We start from the raw sequence: 22,740 nt of genomic DNA on the forward strand, positions 1-22,740 counted from the left end.
GGTGTAATTTAGCCGTGAGAGCATGGGGAAAGGTTAGGAGGGAGCTGTGATGGAAGTGGGAACATGGGGTGCACTGCAGGGGAGGGGGTGAGGTGGGGGCTGAATGAGGGGTAAAGGGAGGGGATGTGCTCAGGTGTGAAGTTTGCCGAAGAGTCTGGCGGATTTAGCATGTGGAGAAAGGCAAGGGTGGCAGCTTCTAATATGTGCAAACATTAATGCACATTATAAGTTGGAGAACTGCCTTGCAAAATTCAGGAAAGTGTGGGTTTTGATGGATAGTTCCTTCTTTCTTCTCACATCAACCTATACTTATTTCAATGGGTTTCACTGGGTTTACCCTGAGTACAATTAAAGTACTGACTGCTTTGAAAAGGGGAAATTAAGTAGGTTCACTTTGATATGCAAAGCAAATGGAAAGATCACCCCCTATCATTATTGAAGAGACCGAATAATGGGGGAGCCTCCTTTAAAGGGGAGGCACCCTTTTCAACCCAGCCCCACATTAGCAGCTTAATGGGGCGAGTGATGCTCAGCAGGCCCCTTGCTCTTCATTTTGATTTCTTATTCCAGAGGCTGAAGCAAACAGCTCCAACCAGTGTTACTCAGGCTTTGAGTTGACGCACAATGACTATGAGATGCAGCAGGGGCTACAACCAGTGTTACAATGGCACCAAGAGCATTTCAGTAGGTGAGTTCACCCTAGGAAATTTATTCCACAGCTCCTGGCCCCTGCTGGACTCTCTTCCAGTATCAAAGCCTGGCTGTTGTGGGTGGACAGGACTTGCTGGTAAGCATGCTTTGCGATTAACTGGTCCACATCCCAACCTATGCAAATATGATATATGTGTGTGTGGCCAAAGCCATTACAGAAGATAAAAGACATAAAAGAGAATAAATACATGACACAGCTAAAATAAATAATTAAAATAGTTCTTAAGACCAAACGTTATGTCAGTTAAGAGTTTTCTCCCTGGAATAATTTAACTTACTCCCAAAGATTTTTCCCTCAAAAATGCCACTCTAAAGCAAAACAGGCTGCTTTTTCAATGGTGTAGGGGGCCCTGCCCACTAAGAACTCATGGGTGTGGGTTACCCCTCAGGGTCCATGTTCTTCACGATTCCATGTGGCGTCCCACTGCATGCTGGGAGAAGAGGGGCAACACCCCTCCTGTCTAACGTTTTGTTCCTTTCTTCTCTTACCTTTCCTTCCCACAACAGGAAACGCCGTAGCCTCCATGACGTTCAGGACCTGCCAGCGCCCAGCCTGCAATGGTATAAAGAGCCAATTCTTCGGCCCCATAAATATCACAAGCAATTCGGGGTCTTGTTGCTCCGGCAGCAATTGTAATGGCAAAATTATCAACCCAACCAGTCATGGTGTGAAGAGCACCACCAACCCATACCTGTCTTATGATCATTATGGGCCAGGTTTCCAAGGGCTCAGCCTTCAACTTTGCCCTCTCCTGGCACTCCTAGGAACCACCATCCTTGGGATATGGGGGTGAGGAAGGGGGTTTGGGAGCACCTGAACTGCTGGAACCTGCATTTGGGTTTGGAAGGGCTGTGTTGTGGAGAAGGAAGGGAGGGAGGGAGGAAGGGCTTCAAGACAGTGAACTGTCCCAACCAATTGGATGTATGGCTCATATCTATAAAATAATATTTTATTTTGGATAACCACCGCTTTGGGGCCTGATTCTCCCTCCCAAAACCAAGCAATTTGCTTGCTTCCCAAGACCCCACAGATTTGGGCTGTTATGGCAAAATACTAAGGGCTATACCCACTGAAAATAATAATAATAATAATAATAATAATAATAATAATAATAATAATAATAATAATAAATGTCTACCCCACCCATGTGGCTGGGTTTCCCCAGCCACTCAGGGAGGCTTTCAACAGAAAATTACAAACAGAATAAAACTTCAAACATTAAAAACTTTCCTAAACAGGGCTGCCTTCCGATGACTTCTACAAGTCGCATAGATCGTCATTTCCTTGACATCTGATGGGAGGGCATTCCACAGGGCGGGTGCCACTTCCGAGAAGGCCCTCTGTCTGGTTTCCTGTAACCTCACTTCTCGCAGTGAGGGAATCGCCAGAAGGCCCTCAGAGTTGGACCTCAGTGTCTGGGTTGAACAATGGGGGTGGAGACGCTCCTGTTATAGCTGAAGTTAATAGCCCTGCCCATTAACTTCAATGGGACTACTCCCCAATTGGCTGGCATTGGAGACAACCCAGAAACTACATATTCAATATAATAATATTGTTATAGATTTTGGGGACCCCTAAACCCTAGAAATTAATAAATGTTTGGATGTTGATTATTTGGGATATGAAGCAAGAGCAGAAGCTGAAGAGGAATTCCTATGCAAAATGACCTGGCCAACCATGGGCCATTAAGGAACAATAGGGGGCTCTAGGGGGCCATTGGCAATGCAAGAGAACCATCCTTCCCCCCCCCCTGCCCTGAGGTGTGAACAGAGACTGGGGGTTTGGAAGGTTGCCAGGGTAACCGGGTGTGAGGTGACAGGAAAAGAGAGTTTTGAGCAAATGCTGCTGGGAATAGCCATCCAAACTGTTGTCTTATAGAATCTCTCCTTCTGATATACTAAATTTAGATCTAATTGCAGCTAAAAAGCTCATCAAACAAAGATTGGAGGAGGTTGATTTGCAACAAAATCTTACTACAGGTGGAGGAATGTGTTCTCCGATAAATCTGGGCATTACATCTATGCCCCAGATACCTCGATATCTGTCTACCTTATTGGTTGCGTCTCACAGATTTGCATTTGTTAGAGCCAGATTTAATGCGTTCCCCTCAAATGTTCTGAGCAATAGATTTTCTAATGGTAAAACCTCTGTCTTATGCACACGTGATAACAAATCAATAGAATCCCTTTACCATATCTTGTTAAATTGCCCTTTATACATTGTTCCCCGATCAAGGATTCTGAGTTCAATCATTCTGGAAATTGTTGCTAAACCACCTGAATTGCATCTAGCTTATCTACTCCAGGACATTGACTCTTATAGAACATTACAGGTTGCCAGATTCCTGATTTCAGTTCTTTCATATAAAAGACTTCACGGAATTCTTCATGACTATTAAAAATCTAGTAAATTCTATGTTCCATCTTTATCCTTAAGGCCATAATACGGTACATCTAGAGCTTGTACGTAATGCAAAGGAGATTATGCATTGAAATGTTTTAGTTGATATTTTAGAATGTAAAATGTTGTTTTTATTCATTGATCTCTTTTACCTTGTGGGCTTATAGCCGAATAAAGTATTATCTAAAAAATGCTGTTGGGAATAAGGAAGAAGGACTGGGATCCAACTTTGGCAGACTGGCTAATGGGTGGGGAAGACAGATGCCTTGGACATCCTCTTGAAATAACTCTGCTGTATGATCTGGACTCCCTCCATGCAGACTTAAGGTGTAAAAAGGTGAATTAAGCATATTTACTAAAGCTACGACAGTCTCCGCCATGTCTCAGTTCTCCAAAGGAACACAGACTCTGAGTCACTGCCTGGAACCCCATGGGCTCTTGCCACTGCTCGGCAGGTCGAGGGGGAGGCATCCAATTTGGGGACAATATCAAGAATGGTAATCCTTTTCATCAATGGTAATCTATTTACTATAATTCTGTGATTCTATGTTCCTACCACTAGAGGGCAAAGGTAATACACGATAGTTGTGCCTTTCTTTCTTTCTTTCTTTCTTTCTTTCTTTCTTTCTTTCTTTCTTTCTTTCTTTCTTGAAAAATCCACTCTTCATTCAACACAATGCAATAAAAACTACATCATATTCTTCAAACAGGAGTAAGACTGAGAGACAAAAAATAATACAATGTTGTTAAGCAGAACAGATGTGATGAAACAATTGCAAATGCCTGGAAAATAAAACCCCACAAGAGGGACAAAATGTTTGGCTGACCAACTGGGGTTTACAATGATAGAATCAGCCTTTAGAGACTCTATTCAGCAGTGATTCTAGGCAAGACAAGTATTGCTCTGCTACAGACACGAGGCACCTCAGGCCCGGTGGCTGAATGCGGCCCTCCAAATGTCTCTATGTGGCCCCCAGTGCTTTCCAAAGGCTGTACTCCTTATCCTCAGGTTGCAGTCCTCGCTGACCTTGACTTGCACCCTCCTCAAGTGGGTCGTAGTCTGCGCTCCTGCCACCTCAAGACAGACAAGCTGCAAGACGAGAGACAGTAAGGGGAGCAACCGAAGGCGAAGTTTCCCCAATGCCCAAGTTGGGTTCTTGGGTAGCGAAAGTTCTAGGTGGCGCAAAGGGGGTTTCCCCTTCTCAAAACCGAAAAATTCAACTAAAAAAAAGAATAAAGTGAAAAGGGGAGAACCTCAGCGCTCTGAACGAAAAGCACTCTCGCTTGCAAGCGCCTTGAAACCTGAATGAACAGAGCTGGTTTACTCCACAAAAATAGGGAATTAAAATAATCTGACTTCCCCCCCCCCCAGCTGTCATGTAAGGTGCAAGCAGGAATGGAAAGTAATATAAAGGGAGAAGCAGCTACCAGAAAATAACAACAAAAAGCGTGAGGTGTGGATTAAGGGGGTCTACCTCAATGCGGCTGTTAAACTGTAAAACTGTGAAAGAAGATAGAAGGAAATTTGAATGGCACTTCAAAGGGGAAAAAAATCCCTGGTACTTCTCAAATCTAAGTAGAAAAGCCATCAGCGTGACGAAAGGTGGGGGAAGGGGAGAAAGCCGTTTTGGAAGGACTCAAAAGGAACTTTGCTGAGAGAATGGATTAAAATGTCTTTCCTGGAATGTGAACGGTTTAAGCAACAAACTTAAAATAAATAAAATAGAACAGTTATTAAAGAAAAATAAATGGGATATCATCTGCCTATAGGAAACCCATGTAGCCAGGAAATACAAAACAGTATTTAGGTATAAAAGACTAGGTATGGAATTTATAGCCTCAGGTTTGTCCAAAAAGAGGGGGGGGGGAATCGTGATATATGCAAAACCAAATTTAAAACCTAAAATGTTGTTTAAAGATGGAGATGGAAGAATTATTGGGGTGGAAATAATTTATGAAAGGGAAAAATTAATTATTATAGGAATTTATGCACCTAACGACAAAAAAGCTGTTTTACAAAAAGCTGGAGGAGAAGATGTGGGATTATAGTAATGAAAGTACTTATGGGAGATTTCAATGGGGTGACCTCAAATGAAATGGACAGACCAGCTAGAGAAAATATATCAAATTAAGGAAAGTTACCACTCTCCTTCTTTCAAATGGCCGATAACTTTAATCTTTATGATACACGAAGAGTGAAACATCCAAATGAAAAAGACTTCACCCATTTCTTAGAGGCTAAAAAAACCAGGAGGTAGAATAGACAGGATTTGGATATCCAAAAAATTAATATTAAAATTTTAAAAAGCTAAAATACAACCTAGAATACTATCAGATCACAACCTGGTAACATTACAGTTAATATGGAATAAGAAAACCACAGGGAGATGGAGAATGAATGACGACATCTGGAATGATGAAACAAAAGTAAAAAAAAAAAAAGTCAAAGAGACATTAATAGATTTTTTTAAAAATAAATACTAAACAAGGGACAGACATAAATATAGTATGGGACACCAGCAAGGCATTCATGGGGGGATTCTGGATTCAACAGACTGCAATAAAAAAGAAAATAAGGGGAAATAATCTACAACAAATAACGAAACAGGTAAGACAAAATGAGAAAGAGTCGGTAAAAAATCCCAAAAATGAAAAAGCTAAACTGAATATTAAATCATTACAAATAAAATTAAATGGCTTAAACAAAAAAGTTTTGAATCAGCAAATAAACCTGGAAGGATGTTAGCATGGTTATCAAAGAAAAGACAAAAGGATAAAATAATAGAGAAAATAATAGATCAAGGGGAGGTGGTAGAAGAACCAGAAAAAATAATAAGAGCTTTGTAAATTACTACAAAAAGTTGTATGAAGCAGAAGAAAAAGAGGAGAACAAAAAAGATGAATACCTAAACTGAAATAAATTAACAACAGTAACAGAAGATGAATATAAATACTTAAACTCCCCCATAAATACAGCAGAAATACAAGAAGTAATAACAAAAGCAAAAACGGGGAAATCACCAGACCCGGATGGAAGAAGAAGAAGAAGAAGAGTTTGGATTTCATATCCCGCTTTATCACTACCTGAAGGAGTCTCAAAGCGGCTAACATTCTCCTTTCCCTTCCTCCCCCACAACAAACACTCTGTGAGGTGAGTGGGGCTGAGAGACTTCAGAGAAGTGTGACTAGCCCAAGGTCACCCAGCAGCTGCATGTGGAAGAGAGGAGACGCGAACCCGGTTCACCAGATTACGAGTCTACCGCTCTTAACCACTACACCACACTGGCTCTTATTTGGAATCCCAATAAGTTATTGTAAAAAGTTAGAAGAGGCTATATTGCCAATACTCAATAAGATTATGACCAACTCAGTTGGTCTCTAAGGTGCTACTGGAAAGAATTTTCGATTTTGTTAAGATTATGAATAATATTTTAGAAGATGGTAAAATACCAGAATCCTGGAAAGAAGCCCTAATAACTTTAATCCCAAAACCCAAAATTATAGACCAATCTCCTTGTTAAATTCAGATTATAAATTAACTCAGGCACCATTTCTTAAACAGCTGTTCTTATAATGACCTGCTGGTACAATTCAGAGGTAGGATGCATATGGTATAGGGTGACATTAATTAGGGGTGGTTCTATCATTAGGCAGATAGGCTTGAAGCTGCTCTATCTCCTTGCAGAGGATGCAATCCTAGTTTAGAAGTGAGTAGTTACAAAGTAGCTTTCTGACATTTTTTAGTAAGGCCTGTTTGTATAACTCCGGCTATTTCCATAAATGATATTTTTGCTAGAGGCTTATGTGAATTGCTGAAACAGGCACACAGCCTAAAAGTTAAAAACAAATATATGTATATATCACCATTTTTAGGGCAATTTACTGTTTGCTTTGAGCCTTAATGTAAATCTCTGAATAGTTACGGTATTCTAAAGTTCAGTTTACATTGCTAGACATCATGTGAGAGGAGTTTTTTCAAGCTCAGCTCTCTGGCTTAGCCATCTTGTCAATTGAAAACAAAGTAGCGAAAGGAATTGATTTTGATCATGCGATTTCAAAATTTGCAGAGAACAAAGTTAGGGGGAAATGGTTTTAAGTGTTCATGCTCACAATGTTAAGTAAATAAACACTTGCAACTGTATCTTATTTTTCCTTCTTTTCATAAATTCAATGGGGGGGGGACACAATAAATTTTCTTCACTTGGTAGCACCTGACCTTACTACGCCACTGGCCAAGGGAAGAAGGAGCTCCCTTGGCCACATCGCCACGCAGGGCTGATGGAGCTTTTTCCTGCATGTGCCTGGCGAAGTCAGAGTCCACGGAGCTCGTTCCTCCACACTCCGAGAGCTAGTACCCAGAACGCAGAGGAAGGAGCTCCATTGGCCCCAATCCCGCAAGGTGCTGTGGCCAAGAGAGATTATTTTTCCCTAGGCATGCAGGGCTTCTGGAGTTCTGTGGTGGGTTCCTTCATCCTCTGCACCCTGCCACCAGTGTGCCCCCCGCTGCACAAAAGTTCCCACAGTCTCTGTTGCCACAATTGCTTTGCAGTTACCTCTGTCTCCCTTGCTGAGTCACAACAATCCAGCATATATCCCTGGACTAAATTTGGCATTGGGGCTCTGGATGCTTTAACTGAAGCACCACAGGCCTGTGTTCATGTAATAGCCATGTAAAAACTTCTCAAATTGCAGAGTATCCATTGCTCATTGTACTTGCTCCTTCAAAGACAGGGTGGCCCCCATCCAGAACAAGCACCTCGCCTTTCTCATAGAATCGTGGAATGTAGAGTTGGAAGGGACCCTGAGGATCATCTAGTCGAGGAATATCATGCAGCTATCCCAAATGGGGATCATACCTGCAACCTGGGTATTGACAACCCCATGCTCTAACCAGCTGAGCTCTCCAGAAGCTATGTACCCAAAGAGCCGCTTCTTCCAAGGATTCCAACAAAGTTTATTGATCCTCAACCAACACAAAGTTATGTCTAAATACCAGCTGTGTGCATGCACATTTTCTTCACTTTTCTGGGCAGAAATGTTTCGCCTCTAACAACTCTTGTTTTCATAGTCTGTGGCTGAAGTCTGTTGTCAAAGCTGGATTTAGGCCAGGCGGGTGGTTCCCCAGCACAGGGCACTGAGCCAGGGAGAGGAGAGGGAAGTGGTAGCAGCAAGCTGTTTTTGACACTCCCCCACCCCACCCCACAACATCCTCCACCTTAAGTTCACAGCGAGATTTGTCTGAAAATGGACAAAATGGACAGAAGGAACTGGAAATCCTAAAAGCATCTCCTCCAGGCAGGTTTGGAGACTGGAAGCTGAAGGAAATTGCTTTGCATTAGAATTTTATTTTTACTGTATTTTATTTTTAAAGTCCACTGCATTTCTCTCTCTTTCCACTGGGGAAAGAGAGAGAGGAAAGAGAGTGGAGGATTTCTGAAGCTATGAGTTTGTCTTTCTGCTTGAGAAAAATAGGTAGAAAGGGGGAAATAGGGAGGGAAAGGAGGGTGGGAACCCCTAAACATCCGCCCAACTGTCTTTGTGATTCAGCCATGGAGTGAACATCAGACGAAGAAAAAAAAAGGAGAGGAAGATAGGATGGGAGAAGAGGGCAAGGAGAGCAAGAGAGGCTAGCACAATATATATATAACCAAACAGCCCAACTGTCTCAGATCATAGACTATGGCAGACCAACACGGCTACCCACCTGTAACTAGATCATAGACTGTTTTTCCTTTTCCACCACGACTCATCAGGAAACTGGTTCTTTGGCTCAGAGGGCCTCTCAGCTTCAGACCATGGAACGTGTCACGTTGAGATGGAGAGCTGCAACAGTTGTGCTGCAAGGACTGCTGGCGTTGATCTTTCTTATTTCAGGTACCAGTTATTGCTATTGGGATGTCCTCTAGATGCATACCTGGGTGGCTGGGTGGGTGCCAACTAGATTTGCATGGAGAAACAAGAAGGAATACTAAGGTGTATGGGAAAAGTTCAGAAAGGGGCAACCAAAAGGGTTCAAGGGTGTGGAATGACTCAGCTGGTAGAACATGAGAAGCTTAATCTCAGGGTCAGGGGTTTGAGCCCCATGTTGGGCAAATGATTCCTGTATTTAACAAGTACATAAGGAATCTCCTTAAGGGCAAGGGGATGTTAACTCTTGCCCTCCCAGACTCCTTCTTCAAGATCTTGTAGCTGAGCCAGCGTCCTTTTAGTTCAGCAACAAGAAAAATGAGTGATATAGTATGTAGCTAGTTTAAGCTGCAGCTCTGTTGTGATTCTCTTAGCCGGGTGCCTTAGATTGGAGAATTTTTTTTCTTAGATTACTGGAAACAAACAAACAAACAAACAAACAGAAACCTGGACATTTAAAAATCCTCCCAGACCAGTGCTGTCAAGTATCCCGTTTTCCCCGGGAATCTCCCTTATTTCAAGCAGTTTCCCGCTGCCATCCCTTTTTTTAATATCCCTTTAATTTCCCGTATTTTCAAAGGAAGCAGCTCCTCTCCCTCCCCCTGCTGGCCAGGGACTGGGAAGACCTCGCCTCCTTGCAGCCTCAAAGCAAGCAGGAGCCATTTCCCGCGCTTACAGGGGGGCGTATTTGGCCCCCTGCATCAGCCCCTATCAGCTGCTGCCGAGCCCCTCAGCTACACAATAGGGTTAGCTGGGGGGCAGAGCCTGGCTGCCTTTGAAAACGGGTGGCTGATGTTTTGAAACGTTACAATACGACGGAGCGGCGCACACTTTGTAAATTTTAACCGCAGCTCGCTGAGCAGCCGAGGCGCCGTAGCCCACGGGCAGCGTTTCCAAAATACAGTAAGCCTACTGCGCACGTTCACACCAGTGCCGCCCACTTTTGCTTCTGGCTCCTCCCACCACTACCTTGTGACTGTCCCCGGGAAAGGTGAGACTGTTGATCCCTTATTTTCAAATCCGAAACTTGACAGCTATGTCCCGGAAAGAAATTTCAATCCTGAAAAAGTAGATGTGTCTGGGGTGGGAAAGAGGGCATGTGGCAACCGGTCCTGGAAAAGAGGATGCTTCCAGGAAAAAGGGGACATATTGCAACCCTACTCCAGAGGTTTCCCAGATAGTGGACGTCGTATGACTTGCTTAAGTCACATTTTGGGCTGCTGGTTGGGAGAAGTGTCTCTATGATGAGGGTTTAGGTATATCTGTGGGAGAAGGGACCCAGCGGGCGAGGTGGGCTGGCTGTTCGTGTCTGTGCTGAAATCTGCTTTTCTGTTGGGATGCGTACTGAGCTTTCACGAGCAGCCCCACCCCAGTGGGACCGTCCTCCGTCTGTTTTGTGACTGTTGGTGGGGAGGAGTTTCTCTGTGACATGGGTTTAGCCCTGTCTGCAAGGAGGAGGAGGTCTGGGCTGTGTCAGGGAAAGAGAAGGCAGAGTCATGTCTCCCGGGAGCTTTCCCGGAAAGTGAATGTGGTTTGACTTGCTTTATGCTGGCACTCAGTAGAGAGGCAATGACTAAGCAGCCTAGTGTAGTGTTTTTAAAGTTGTGAGAAAATCTACCCAGGCCAGGGAGAAGCAGTAAATGAAGAAGACCTGAGCCTTCTGCTCCCCTCCCTGCTGAAGAGGGAGAAGTGGGGAGGGGATGTTTCAGCTGCCTCCACCCATATATATTTTTGGTTCAAACTTTACATTCTAACCTACACTGTGCTGTAGGGTTTTCGTCTTCTTCTCTATATTCTATTTTATATTAAAAGATAAAAAGTGCATAATTACAAATACACAGAGTAAGTTAAGACACAAAACAGAAGAAGAGAAGAAAAGAAAGAATGCCCAGGTAGAAAACTCCCCCCCCCCCAATTTTTATAAATACCGTATTAGGTTAATTTTAGTTAACTACAATACCTTTTGGGGGTTGGGGCTAATACCTATAATTTGGTTGTCATTTTTCTGTTTCATAAGTTTACATCTTACTGTTGTTGGTGCGAGTTGGAATCCAATATCTGGCATTGGACTAGATGCCCCTCGTGGTCCCATCCACCCCTATGATTAATAAAGCTCTAGGACTGGCCATTCTAGAATAGTTTGCATCCTTCTTTGGTATCCACGCATCAAACCACTCACTCAGGACCCTCCTTTGGTCCTGCGGTTCAGAACAGGCACTTGATGCAAATTTCTGCCTCCAAACAACTTCTGCTTTCACTTTAAAGGGGGGGTGGAACCTATTTCTACTCGCTGATGATTTCATGGCAAAAAGACATTGGTAATAGCTTCCCCAGCATCTCATACCCTTTCTCCCCACATTTCTTTTAAAGGAATTTCTGCCTTGAAGTGTCATAGCTCCAGCACCGTGAAACTTACCACTCCGCACAAGGGCAACACCACATCAACTACTTCCATAGCAGGTGGCATTAGAAACTGCTCCAGTGCAGAGAACGTTTGCACAGATGCGCAACTTACATTCACTATAGGTAAGTGCTGCTCTGCCAGGTGGATCCTATGTGGCTGCTAGATTTTTGAGAGAGAAAAATCAAGAAATTACTCACAACTCATAAAATTTCCAGTGGGATTGCCTGGGGCCTGAAATGATGCTTTGCATGCATTCAGAATTGAGGTATTTAAAATGTGTTTTGATACATTTTATTTTATATTTGCACATGTGTTTGTTTTTCTACTTATCCCTGCCCTCCATTTCTTCCTTTTTTTTAAATAAAAAGAATCCCTAGCTGTTTCTGAGAGTTGACACAGACCCAGTTCAGATGTAGAACTAAGCCATAGGTTAGTGCAGAGGCAATGGTCCTCTGGCCCATCCAGATTTTGTTGGATCTCAACTCCTGCCATCCTTAACCATTGGCCATGCTGGCTGGGGTTGATGTGAGTGGAATTCAGCATCTGGCATTGGACTAGATGACACTTGCAGTAGCGGAGCTTCATGCTCTGCCACTGGGGGGCAGAAAGCAGGTGGGGGCGTGGCTGGTGCACGTCCCGGGGGCGTGGTGCGCTCCCCGCAGGGGTGTGGCACCTAGCGCAGGTGGGGGGACAGCCAAGATGGAACCCCACTGGGATCGCATTGCAGGGGTGGTGCGTTCCCCCCGTCCCCCTCTTCCTCCGCCAGTGGACACTTGTGTTCCTATCCAAATTTATGAAATCTGGAGGGGCATAGATTCCTGCCACCAGTGTAGTGTTACAAGAGCAACCTTCTGCAAGTTTTTTAAATCTTGTGTTGTTCTTTCATTTTAATATCCTAGTTTTCAACCTTTTTGAGTCCACGACTCCTTTGACCAACTACATTCTTTCTGCGGCTCCCCTGTGGGAAGCCAGTAAACTGTGGGGCTCAGGAGCCAGTTATGTCACCTCTTGCCTGCAGAGGGGCCTCTTACCCTTTTTTGAACACCCTCCCTTGTGGAGTGTTATCTCAACCTCCTCTTCCCTCTCCTTGGGAGTCCTCCTGGTAGTCGCTGGTCTCTGAGCTGCTCCCTCCCGCTCCAAAGAGAGGTGCCTTCTCACACTGCCTCACGGGGCCTGGGAAGAGGATACCCCCAGCCTTAGTGGCCCAACGGAGACTGGCCAAAGGTGAACATGAGGACAGCACCTTACCTTGGGAGGCAGCAGTGACAACAATGGGCACTCAGCTCCCAGGCAAGCCTTGCACACAGCAAGCACAAGAATGGCCAGTGTGGCACATGGCTGGCCGGCCTCCCACTAGCCTGTCCATTCCCAACAGCAAGGGCTGGTGGACTGCCTGGCTGGGCTCCTTCGCCCACTTGCTTGCTTGCTTACTCTGAGGCTCCGCTTCAGCTTCTGGCAACCAGCACCCCCTGGCCAGCCCCAGAGCTTGTAGCCAGGGCTGCTGCAACAAACACCTGTGCAAGCCTTTGGGAGGCAGAGATACAAGAGGGCATCAGAGGGGAGAGGGAAGGAAAGAAAGAGGGACAGAGGCCAGTGTTGCCCACGGCATCCCTGACCATCATTCAAGGCACCCCAGGGTGCCACTGCACACTGGGTGAAAACCACTGTCCTCGATTATTAGAATAAAACAATGTTCCCTGGCACAAAGAAAAGAAAAGAAAAGAAAAGAAAAGAAAAGAAAAGAAAAGAAAAGAAAAGAAAAGAAAAGGACAAGGGAGGCAGGTGTAGACTTTCATTGTGTTCTTTTTTATATATAAACTTTATTTTCAGTTTTCACAAGATTATACACACACACCTTACAAACACGTATTTTGAATACAATTACATATTTGATTCCCCCTCCCCCTTTGTGGTTCTTTTTCTACTTTAGTTTTAACACTGCTTGTTCCACTTTACTCCATTTTAAAGTTATTCATCCATTTATCATAGTAATATTTTTAACTGCTTGATAAATTAATCCTACTAATGAACTTATTAGCATGCTGGAATTTTCAGATATTCTACAAATTTCTCCCTTTCCTTAATACCGTGTTTCTCCTAAAATAAGACACCATCTTATTTTTTTTTTCCCCTCAACAAAACACAGTATGGCTTATTTTCAGGGGATGTCTTATTTTAACCGCATCGCATCAGTACGCTGCATAGCCACGCCTCTCCAGGCTGTTTTAATGGGAGGTGCCGCATCACTATGGCTTATTTTCGGGGTATGGCTTATTTTCGGGGAACGGCTTATATTTCGCAAATGCATAGAAATCCTGCTATGGCTTATTTTATGGCCATGTCTTATTTTAGAAGAAACAGGGGTATCCCCCCCCTTGGTTTCTTATTACACCCATCAGTTTTGCCGTTTCAGTATAATCCATCAATTTAATCAGCCACTCTTCCTAAGTTGGTTCAGCATTTTCTTTCCTCCTCTGGGAAAGCGCCATTCTGGCTCCGGCCCTTTCTTGTGTTCTTTTGCCAGGCTGGACTGCATGCTTGAAATGAATATGCATCTTACTTGCCTCAGAGGAGGATTTGGAGATGTGAGGGTGTAGAAAAGCTCTAGAATTTGCATGGCTAGAATGCAGGCTGCCGTTCAATGCAAGAGCCGCACCCATTGCACCATCCAGTATTCCTTCTGCCCCTTGTGTCACAGGATAGGCAGGTGGCCCACATATGTTTGGCCACAGCCTTGGCCTGGTTTCCAACACAGCTTTTGAGGTAAAATCGCTGCCAGGAAGTGTGTCATGAGGAAACCGGAAGAAGTGGGAAGTGAGAAGTGGGAAGAACTTTCAGCACGTTCTAGGAAGGCCCTCACATGACCAAAATCACCCCCACCCATGGCACCAAGCTAGAGATGAACAAGGAGGGGAAACAGGGGGGATTGGCAGCCACCCCACCCTGCATTGAGTTGCCCATACATCTGGAATTTTCCAGACATTCCTGGAATTCGGCCATCCCAAACAGTGTCCGGGTGGAAATCACTGGAATATCTGGGCATCAACAACTTTGGGCAAAACGAAAAAGCTCAACAAATTTGGCCAAAAACAAACAAAAACTTTTGTGTCCAGATTTTCAGTTTTTGAAATATGGCAACCCTAACCCCACCAAATCATGTATAAATCACCTCCAGAGCAAAAAAGTCAAAGTGCCAAAATGCCACTACACCGATCTATTGTTTGTATATATACATCTCCCCCCACCCCTATTTTAGATAAAGACGTTTTGATAATGAGCCACAAAGGCTGCGCCAGCAAGGACCTTATGGATGGAACAAAACCATTCACCTCTGGTGACCGACACTTTGCCATCCAGTTTGACCAGAGCTACTGTTTTGGTGACCTTTGCAATGCGAAAACGAGGGAAGTTTCCAAGACCCCTATCAAGGACGAAGGTATTTCGGGGGGGAAGGGGGGTTTGAGGGCCACCAGAGAGGAAAGTGTGAACTCACAGTTTCACTTGTTGGGCAGGGGGTTGTCAATAGGGAGGCTTGAAGATGACACTTTGCCATCCAGTTCGACCAGAGCTACTGTTTTGGTGACCTTTGCAATGCGAAAACAGAAATGAGGGAAGTGCCCAAGACCCCTATAGAGGACAGAGGTGTGTTTTTTTTAATAGGCCACCTGACTGTTAAATGAGAATTCACAGTTTCACTTGTTGGGTGGGTGGTGGTCAATAGGGAGCCTTGAAGTATTCAATTTTGGAGGTTTCTGAGGCAAGTGGCCCTGTTCCCCAACTCTTGGGCTCACTTACTATAGAAAAGGTAACCCCACCTCTCAAGAAATTTACAAGACGGTGTGCTTTAGGGTGTAATTTAGCCGTGAGAGCCTGGGGAAATGTTTGGAGGCAGCTGTGAGGGGAGTGGGAACATGGTGTTCACTGCAGGGGTTCTGTGAGCTGGGGGAGGGATAGGCGAGGGGTGAGTGAGGGGTAAAGGGAAGGGAGTTGTTCAGGTGTGGGGTTTGGCGAAGGGTCTGACGGGTTTGGCAAGTGGAGAAAGCAAGGGCGGGAGCTCCTAAAAAATTGCGCACAGTTGGAGAACTGCCTCACAACATTCAGGAAAGTGTGGATTTTGAAGGATAACTCCTTGCTTAATGCTTCCACATACACACATAACAATTCATTTTGGTGGGTTTACTTTGAATACGATTAAGATACCCAATGCTTTGAAAAGGGCAAATTAAGCAGCTTTACTTTGATATGCAAAGCAAACCAAAATATCCCCCCATCATTATTTAAGAGACAGAAAAAAGTGAGAGACTCCTACAAAGGGGAGTGACCTTTTTCGATCCAGACCCACTACAGACCCCTTGCTCTTCATTTTGATTTCTTACTCCAGTAACGGGCTCCAACCAGTGTTACTCAGGCTTTGGTTGGGGTGGAAGCATCAAGGGGACTATGAAATGCAGCAAAGACTACGACCGGTGCTACCAAGGCAGCATGAACATTACTATTGCAATAGATGCAGGAGGTGAGTTTGCTCTAGGGAATTTCTTCCACAGCTCCTGCCCTCCGAAATACCCCCACTCCCCGCAAGCTGGCTCACTTCCACCATCAGAACCTGGTGTTTGCGGGAGGCTAGGACTTGTTAGGAAGCATGCTTTGGCATCAATTGTTCAACGCCACTCTTCCATTGGAGATTAGGTGGGTGCAATGCTGAAATTATGGGAGAAAGTGGAGAGGGAGCCTTAAATTGCTCCACTCCTGACCTCTAATTTTACCATATCATGCCCTGCTTCCCTTCTCAGAGCATCATTTAAAGGGTGTATTTGTGCTTTAATTCAAGAAGTGATGGTTGGTGACCAGAAACAATGCCTTCCTTCTCCATGATGGTAAATTGGCTATGGAATGCACCTAAGTTTTAGGCACAAGGTTGAAACAATTTCATCTGCCCACGTGTTAGAAACTTAGATATATGATCAAGGTGCCAATGGCTCCTTAAACCAAGGTGACAGTCGCCAAAAACAGAATGTCTACTTTCCATTTGGGGGCAATATGGCTCTAAAGTCTTATTTTCCAAATGAAGGTCTGACTGTAATTGATTCTCAGTTAAACATCTGGCTAGTTCAGATGACCACCTTGAGCTAGGTTAAGAACTTTACGTTCTCAAAGAAGAAAAAGCTCTTCATCCAGGGAAAGTCCACATATATACTGGCCTGTTCCTACCTCTTTTTCTTAATGGTGACATGGACCATTCATAACGTAAAATATTCTTAACAACTGTGAGCAGGGCAGTGGGGTGAGGTAAGTGAAGACAAGTGACAACAATTAGCTAGAAGGTTGTTCGCTGCTCTTGCTCCTGAAAAAGCATTTTGGTTCCTACAATTCATTCTGATTGTGCAGATCAAAATATAACAGATAGAATTCTACAGGATGTGGTATTAGTGTGTGAAAACAGTCAATATCCAGTGATCCCCAGGTTGGTACCTCCAGATGGTAGAGATGTTAGGTGTCATCCTGGCACTTGGTCGCAGGTAGCCAATAGCAGGTGAAAAATGTGCCTGGCTAATTTCAAATACTGCTGCCCACGTCTTGGTTGAAGACTGTTTTCTTTACAGCAGCCTTTGCCAGCGCTGGTGCCCTCTAGAAGTTGGCTGGGGCTGATGGGAGTTGGAGTCCATGACATATGGACAGCCCCAAGTTGGTGAAACCTGATCTACAGTTTCACTGTGGCTCCCTCTCCAGTTTAGCAATGGTGTGCTGATTTATTCCCTTTTTAGGGTGATCAGTCGATTGCAAGGGGCCTTTTGATGAGATGACGTCTTAATTGTACCATCTTTTTATTATAATAAAGGTAATAAATCAGCAGCAAGCTGCTTTGAGGATTTGGGCAACTGAAAAATGGGATGTGACAAGCTTTTTCTAAATGAAATAAATGCATCTTAGAGGTAAAGGTAAAGGGACCCCTGACCATTAGGTCCAGTCGCGGACAACTCTGGGGTTGCGGCGCTCATCTTGCTTTATTGGCCAAGGGAGCCAGCATACAGCTTCTGGTTCATGTGGCCAGCATGACTAAGCCACTTCTGGCAAACCAGAGCAGCGCACAGAAACGCCGTTTACCTTCCCGACTGAGTGGTACCTATTTATCTACTTGCACTTTGATGTGCTTTCGAACTGCTAGGTTGGCAGGAGCAGGGACCGAGCAATGGGAACTCACCCCATCGCGGGGATTCAAACTGCCGACCTTCTGATCAGCAAGACCTAGGCTCTGTGGTTTAACCCACAGCGCCACCCGCTGCATCTTACCCAGGTTCAAATGTGACAGATAAAAGACACAGAGCAGAATGAAAACAGAGTAAAATATATTGCGCAGTTAAAGTAAATAATTAAGATACTTCTTAAAGCCAAACATTATAGAATCATAGAGCATAGAATTGTAGAGTTGGAAGGGACTCCAAGGGTCATTCAGTCCAACCACCTGCGATGTCAGAATCTGCCTCCCGGAGTAATTTAACTTACTCCCACAAACTTTTCACCTCAAAATTGCCACTCTGAGGCAAAACAGGCTGCTATTCTAGAGGTGTGGGGGGCTCTGCCCCCTAATAACTCAAGGGTGTGGGTTACCCCTCAGGCTCCATGTACTTCACAATTCCCTGTGGTGTCTCAATGCATGCTGAGAGAAGTGGGCAAACACCCCTCATACCTAACATTTTGTGTCTTTCTTGTCCTCCCTTCCCTTCCCACAACAGGATTCAGCTCCGTGCCCATGATCATCAGGACCTGCCAGCGCTCATCCTGCGATGTTATAAAGAGCCAATCCTTTGGCCCTATAAATATCACCAGCGAGTCGGGGCCTTGCTGCTCTGGCAGCAAATGCAATTGGAAGGATGATGGCTTTTCATTCAATATGAACAGCACTGCCAACCGAAACCTCTTTTCTGATAAGGATGAGGATGAGGATAATAACCTTGGACATGCAGAAGTACCTGTCACCCTGAAGTCAGGTTTCCAGGGGCTCAGCCTTCAACTGTGCCCTTTCCTGGCAGTCCTAGGAGCCACCGTCCTTGGGATATGAGGGTGAGGAAGGGGTTTGGGGAGTACCTGAACTGCTGGAACCTGCATGTGGGAAGGAAGGAAGGAAGGAAGGAAGGAAGGAAGGAAGGAAGGAAGGGAGTGAGTGAGTTAGGGCTGTGATGGGCTATAGTTAGGGTTTTCATATTTCAAATGGTGAAAATCCAGACTTTTTGAGCTAATCCTATGGATAATTTGCTAAAACAGCACTGCCAACATGGGCTGCCATAACCCCGGATTTCCCCAAACATTTTGCAGATTTCTGACAAGACACAGCTGCCGACTGTTGCCACATGTGTGGCAACCCTAACTATACCCAACTAAGTGCTACTCAGAGCACACCTACTGAAGTCAATGCTTCAATGGGTCTCACTCTCCATAGGACTGGTTTTGGAGACAACTCATAAACTACATATTCAATATAATACAGTGGTACCTTGGGTTACAAACGCTTCAGGTTACAAACTCCACTAACCCGAAGTAGTACCTCGGGTTAAGAACTTTACCTCAGGATGAGAACAGAAATTGCACGGCGGCAGTGCAGTGGCAGCGGGAGGCCCCATTAGCTAAAGTGGTACCTACATTAATAACTAAGAATTTAGATATAAAGGAAAAAGAGGAACTACACCAATTGACAGGATTAGAAATTAAAAATAAAGTAAAGTACTTAGGAATCTATATAACACCAAAGAGTATCAACTTATATGATGACAACTATAAGAAGGCATGGAAGGAAATCAAAGCAAACATGGAAACATGGAATAAATTACATCTTTCACTCTGGGGCAGAATATCGGTCGTAAAAATGAATGTCCTACCAAAAATGATTTTTCTGTTTCAATGTATACCAATTTTGGGGGGCATGAAATGTTTTAAAGAATGGAAAAGAGACTTGACAAAGTTTATATGGAATGGAAAAAGACCGAGAATAAAATATGAACTGCTAACAGATAGAAAGGAAAGGGGAGGGTTTGCCTTACCGAATCTAGAATTGTACCATGCAGCAGCAGGATTAATCTGGCTAAAAGAGTGGATAACTTTAACAGATCCAGAAGTGCTAGACTTGGAAGGGGTAGACAACACATACGGTTGGCACTCTTATTTATTATACGAAAAAGTCAAAGTTCACAAGGGGTTCCTTAATCATTTGGTCAGAAAATCATTATATTTAATATGGGTAAAATTTAAAGGTATACTAGAACCCAAAATACCACTGTGGACCTCCCCGATTGATGTAATAACAATTTAAAAAGTAAATATGGAAGGAGGAAGAGCCACATACAAAATATTATTGGAAGAAAAACAAAACGAATTACATTTGAAAAAATATGAAGAAATTAAAGAATATCTCATGGATTGGCTACAATATTTTCAAATATACCAAAGATTTACAATAGATAAGAAAATGGGTCTGGCAAAAGAAAAATCAAAATTTGACAAAGAAGTACTTCAGAGTAAGGGGAAATACATCTCACGGATTTATGATATACTATTAGAATGGGAGCTCAAAGAGGAGCAAGTAAAATCTGTGATGGTGAGGTGGGCCCAAGACCTAGGATACAACATATTAATGGAGCAATGGGAAAGGTTGTGGCAGGAGGATATTAAATTTACGGCCTGCTACAACTTTAGAGAAAACACCCTAAAAATGGTGTATAGGTGGCACCAAACACCGGAAAAATTGGCAAAATTGTATAGAAATAGATCCCCTTTGTGCTGGAGGTGTGAAAAAGAAAATGGGTCATACAAACATATGTGGTGGACATGTCCTATTATTTGTAAGTACTGGAATGATATATACGAAGAACTTAAAAAGCTGATAAAATGTTCATTCAAAAAAAGACCAGAAATGTTCTTACTAAGTATTTTGCCAGAAGAAAAAAAAGGGAAAAAAGAGTGTTATGTATGTATGGTATAACGGCTGCAAGAGTATTAATAGCTCGAAATTGGAAGAACAAAATTGTACCGACCATAACAGATTGGCAAAATTTAATGGTAGAATATTTACAATTAGCTAAGACAACTGGAAAAATAAGAGGACAAATGAAACAAACAGTATGGAAAGAATGGAGGTTATTTAAAGAATACTTAGAGAGTAAAGGTATAAATGGAATCCTAAAGGCAGATATCGACTGAACCTTTAAATATTCAAATAAATGAATGAAAAGAAATAAGGAGAATAAAAATGAGAAACAAATGAAGTATATAACTGTACAGTATACTAACACAATAATATAGAATGCAACGAGAATAATTGGAAGTTTAAGTGTAGGCGAAAATTTATTGGAATAGTAGTTATATGTACATTTCTACAAAAAGGTATACAAAATGTATATAAAAATGTATATGATGTATTTGTATGTGTGTTTATGATTTTAACCAATAAAGAATTAAACTAAAAAAAAAGTGGTACCTCAAGTTAAGAACATTTTCAGGTTAAGAACAGACCTCCGGAATGAATTAAGTTCTTAACCAGAGGGAGCACTGTAATGTTATTGATTGGGGGGGGACCCCTAAACCCTAGAAATTAATAAATGCTAGGATGTTGATTATTTGGGATATGAAGGGAGAATAGACACTGCAGAGGAATTCCTGGACTAGCCTATGCAAAATTACCTGGCCAAGCTAGGGCCAGTAAGGAACAATAGGGGGCTCTAGGGGGCCATTGGCAATGCAAGAGAACTGTCCTTTTCCCCTGCCCTGAGGTGTGAACAGAGACTGGGGGGGTTGGAAGGTTGCCAGGGTAACCGAGTGTGAGGTGACAGGAAAGGACAGTTTTGAGCAAATGCTGTTGGGAATAAGAAGAAGGAAGGACAGGGATCCATCTTGGGCAGGCTGGCTAAAGGCTAGAGAAGAGAGATGCCTTGGACTTCCTCTTGAAAGGACTCTTCTGTAAGATCTGGACTCCCTCTATGCAGACTGAAGGTGTAAAAATGTGAATTAAGCATATTTATTAAAGCTACGACAGTCTCTGTTGTGTCTCAATTCTCCAAAGGAACACACGGTGTCAGTGCCAGGAACCCCATGGGCTCTTGCCACAACTTGGCAAGTGTGTGTGTGGGGGGGACTTTTGTGACAATATCAAGAATGGTAATCCATTCCGTCAATGGAAATCTATTCTACAATTCTGTGATTCTATGTTCCAATCCCTCCCTCCCTCCCTCCCTTCCTTGAAAAATCCACTCTTGACTCAACACAATGCAATAAAAACTACATCATATTCTTCAAACAGGAGTGAGACTAAGAGACATGAATAATACAATCTTGTTAAGCGGAACAGATGTGATGAAACAATTGCAAATGCCTGGAAAATAAAACCCCACAAGAGGGAGAAAATGTTTGGCTGACCAACTTGGGTTTACAATGATAGAAGCAGCCTTTGGAGACTCTGTGCCTGTTCAGCAGTGATTCTAGGCAAGACAAGTATTGCTCTACTACAGACATGAGGCACCTCAGGCGTGGTGGCTGAATGTGGCCCTCCAAAATGTCTCTATGTGGCCCCCAGGGCTTTCCAAAGGCTGTACTCCTTATCCTCAGGTTGCAGCCCTCGCTGACCTTGACTTGCACCCTCCTCAAGTGATTTTGCAAGAACGACATGTCCACTTGTACTATGAAATACATCTTGTTTGTCTGGAGGAAGGGTGGAGATGTGTGTATACAGGGGTGTGGAGGTAGAATGACGTTTGCACAGCTGGAATGTAGTTCACTCTCCTTGCTCCTCCCACTTCTTTGCCTCTGGCTCCACCCACCATTGGCATAAATCCCTCCCCAGATTGCCTTCTAAGGAATACAGTTCTGGGGCAGCAGGAGGGGTCCCCCAACTCCATCCCGCTCAACTAGGTCACAGTGCTAGATCATATTAGGATAATCACCTACTATAAATCACTTGCAGAAGCCCCAAACTCATCACTTGCCAAACAAGCCTTTCTAGCCATTACCAGCAGCCGTACTTGATCAAAAGGCATGGCGATTACCATATTTTTCACTCCATAAGACACACCTTTTTCCTCCTAAAAAGTAATGGGAAATATCTGTGCGTCTTATGGAGCGAATGGTGGTCCCTGGAGCTGAATTGCCCAGGGGCCAAAAGAGGATCATGCTTTTTATTTTACAAAAAGAAAAGGGGGTGTTGAAAGGACCCCGCTCAGCAGCTGATCAGCAAGAGATCAGGAGAGAGATAAGAGTCCCAGCTCCCTTTCAGCCCCGCCCTCTTGCCCAGGCCTCCATTGTTGAATGTGCTGCAGAGGGAGGTTGTTTGTTTCCC

General features: G+C 43.8%; 1 protein-coding gene across 2 annotated transcripts; it reads left to right on the forward strand.

Moving 5' to 3' along the window:
• The first annotated feature begins 8,338 nt into the window (after nucleotides 1-8,338).
• On the forward strand, nucleotides 8,339-18,953 carry LOC117051669 (ly6/PLAUR domain-containing protein 3-like). Of its 2 annotated transcripts, XM_033158245.1 has the most exons (6): nucleotides 8,339-8,407; nucleotides 8,866-8,986; nucleotides 11,390-11,545; nucleotides 14,680-14,859; nucleotides 15,805-15,936; nucleotides 18,155-18,953. In XM_033158245.1, exons 2-6 carry the CDS (start codon nucleotides 8,908-8,910, stop codon nucleotides 18,478-18,480), a joined length of 873 nt encoding a protein of 290 aa, XP_033014136.1. In that variant the 5' UTR covers nucleotides 8,339-8,407; nucleotides 8,866-8,907; the 3' UTR covers nucleotides 18,481-18,953. The 2 variants fall into 2 exon arrangements, with proteins under 2 accessions (XP_033014136.1, XP_033014135.1); XM_033158244.1 differs by lacking the exon at nucleotides 8,339-8,407 and having other exon boundaries at nucleotides 8,807-8,986.
• Nucleotides 18,954-22,740: the final 3,787 nt, after the last annotated feature.

The sequence above is a fragment of the Lacerta agilis genome, chromosome 8 (genome assembly GCF_009819535.1).
Source record: "Lacerta agilis isolate rLacAgi1 chromosome 8, rLacAgi1.pri, whole genome shotgun sequence".
Taxonomy (NCBI): domain Eukaryota; kingdom Metazoa; phylum Chordata; class Lepidosauria; order Squamata; family Lacertidae; genus Lacerta; species Lacerta agilis.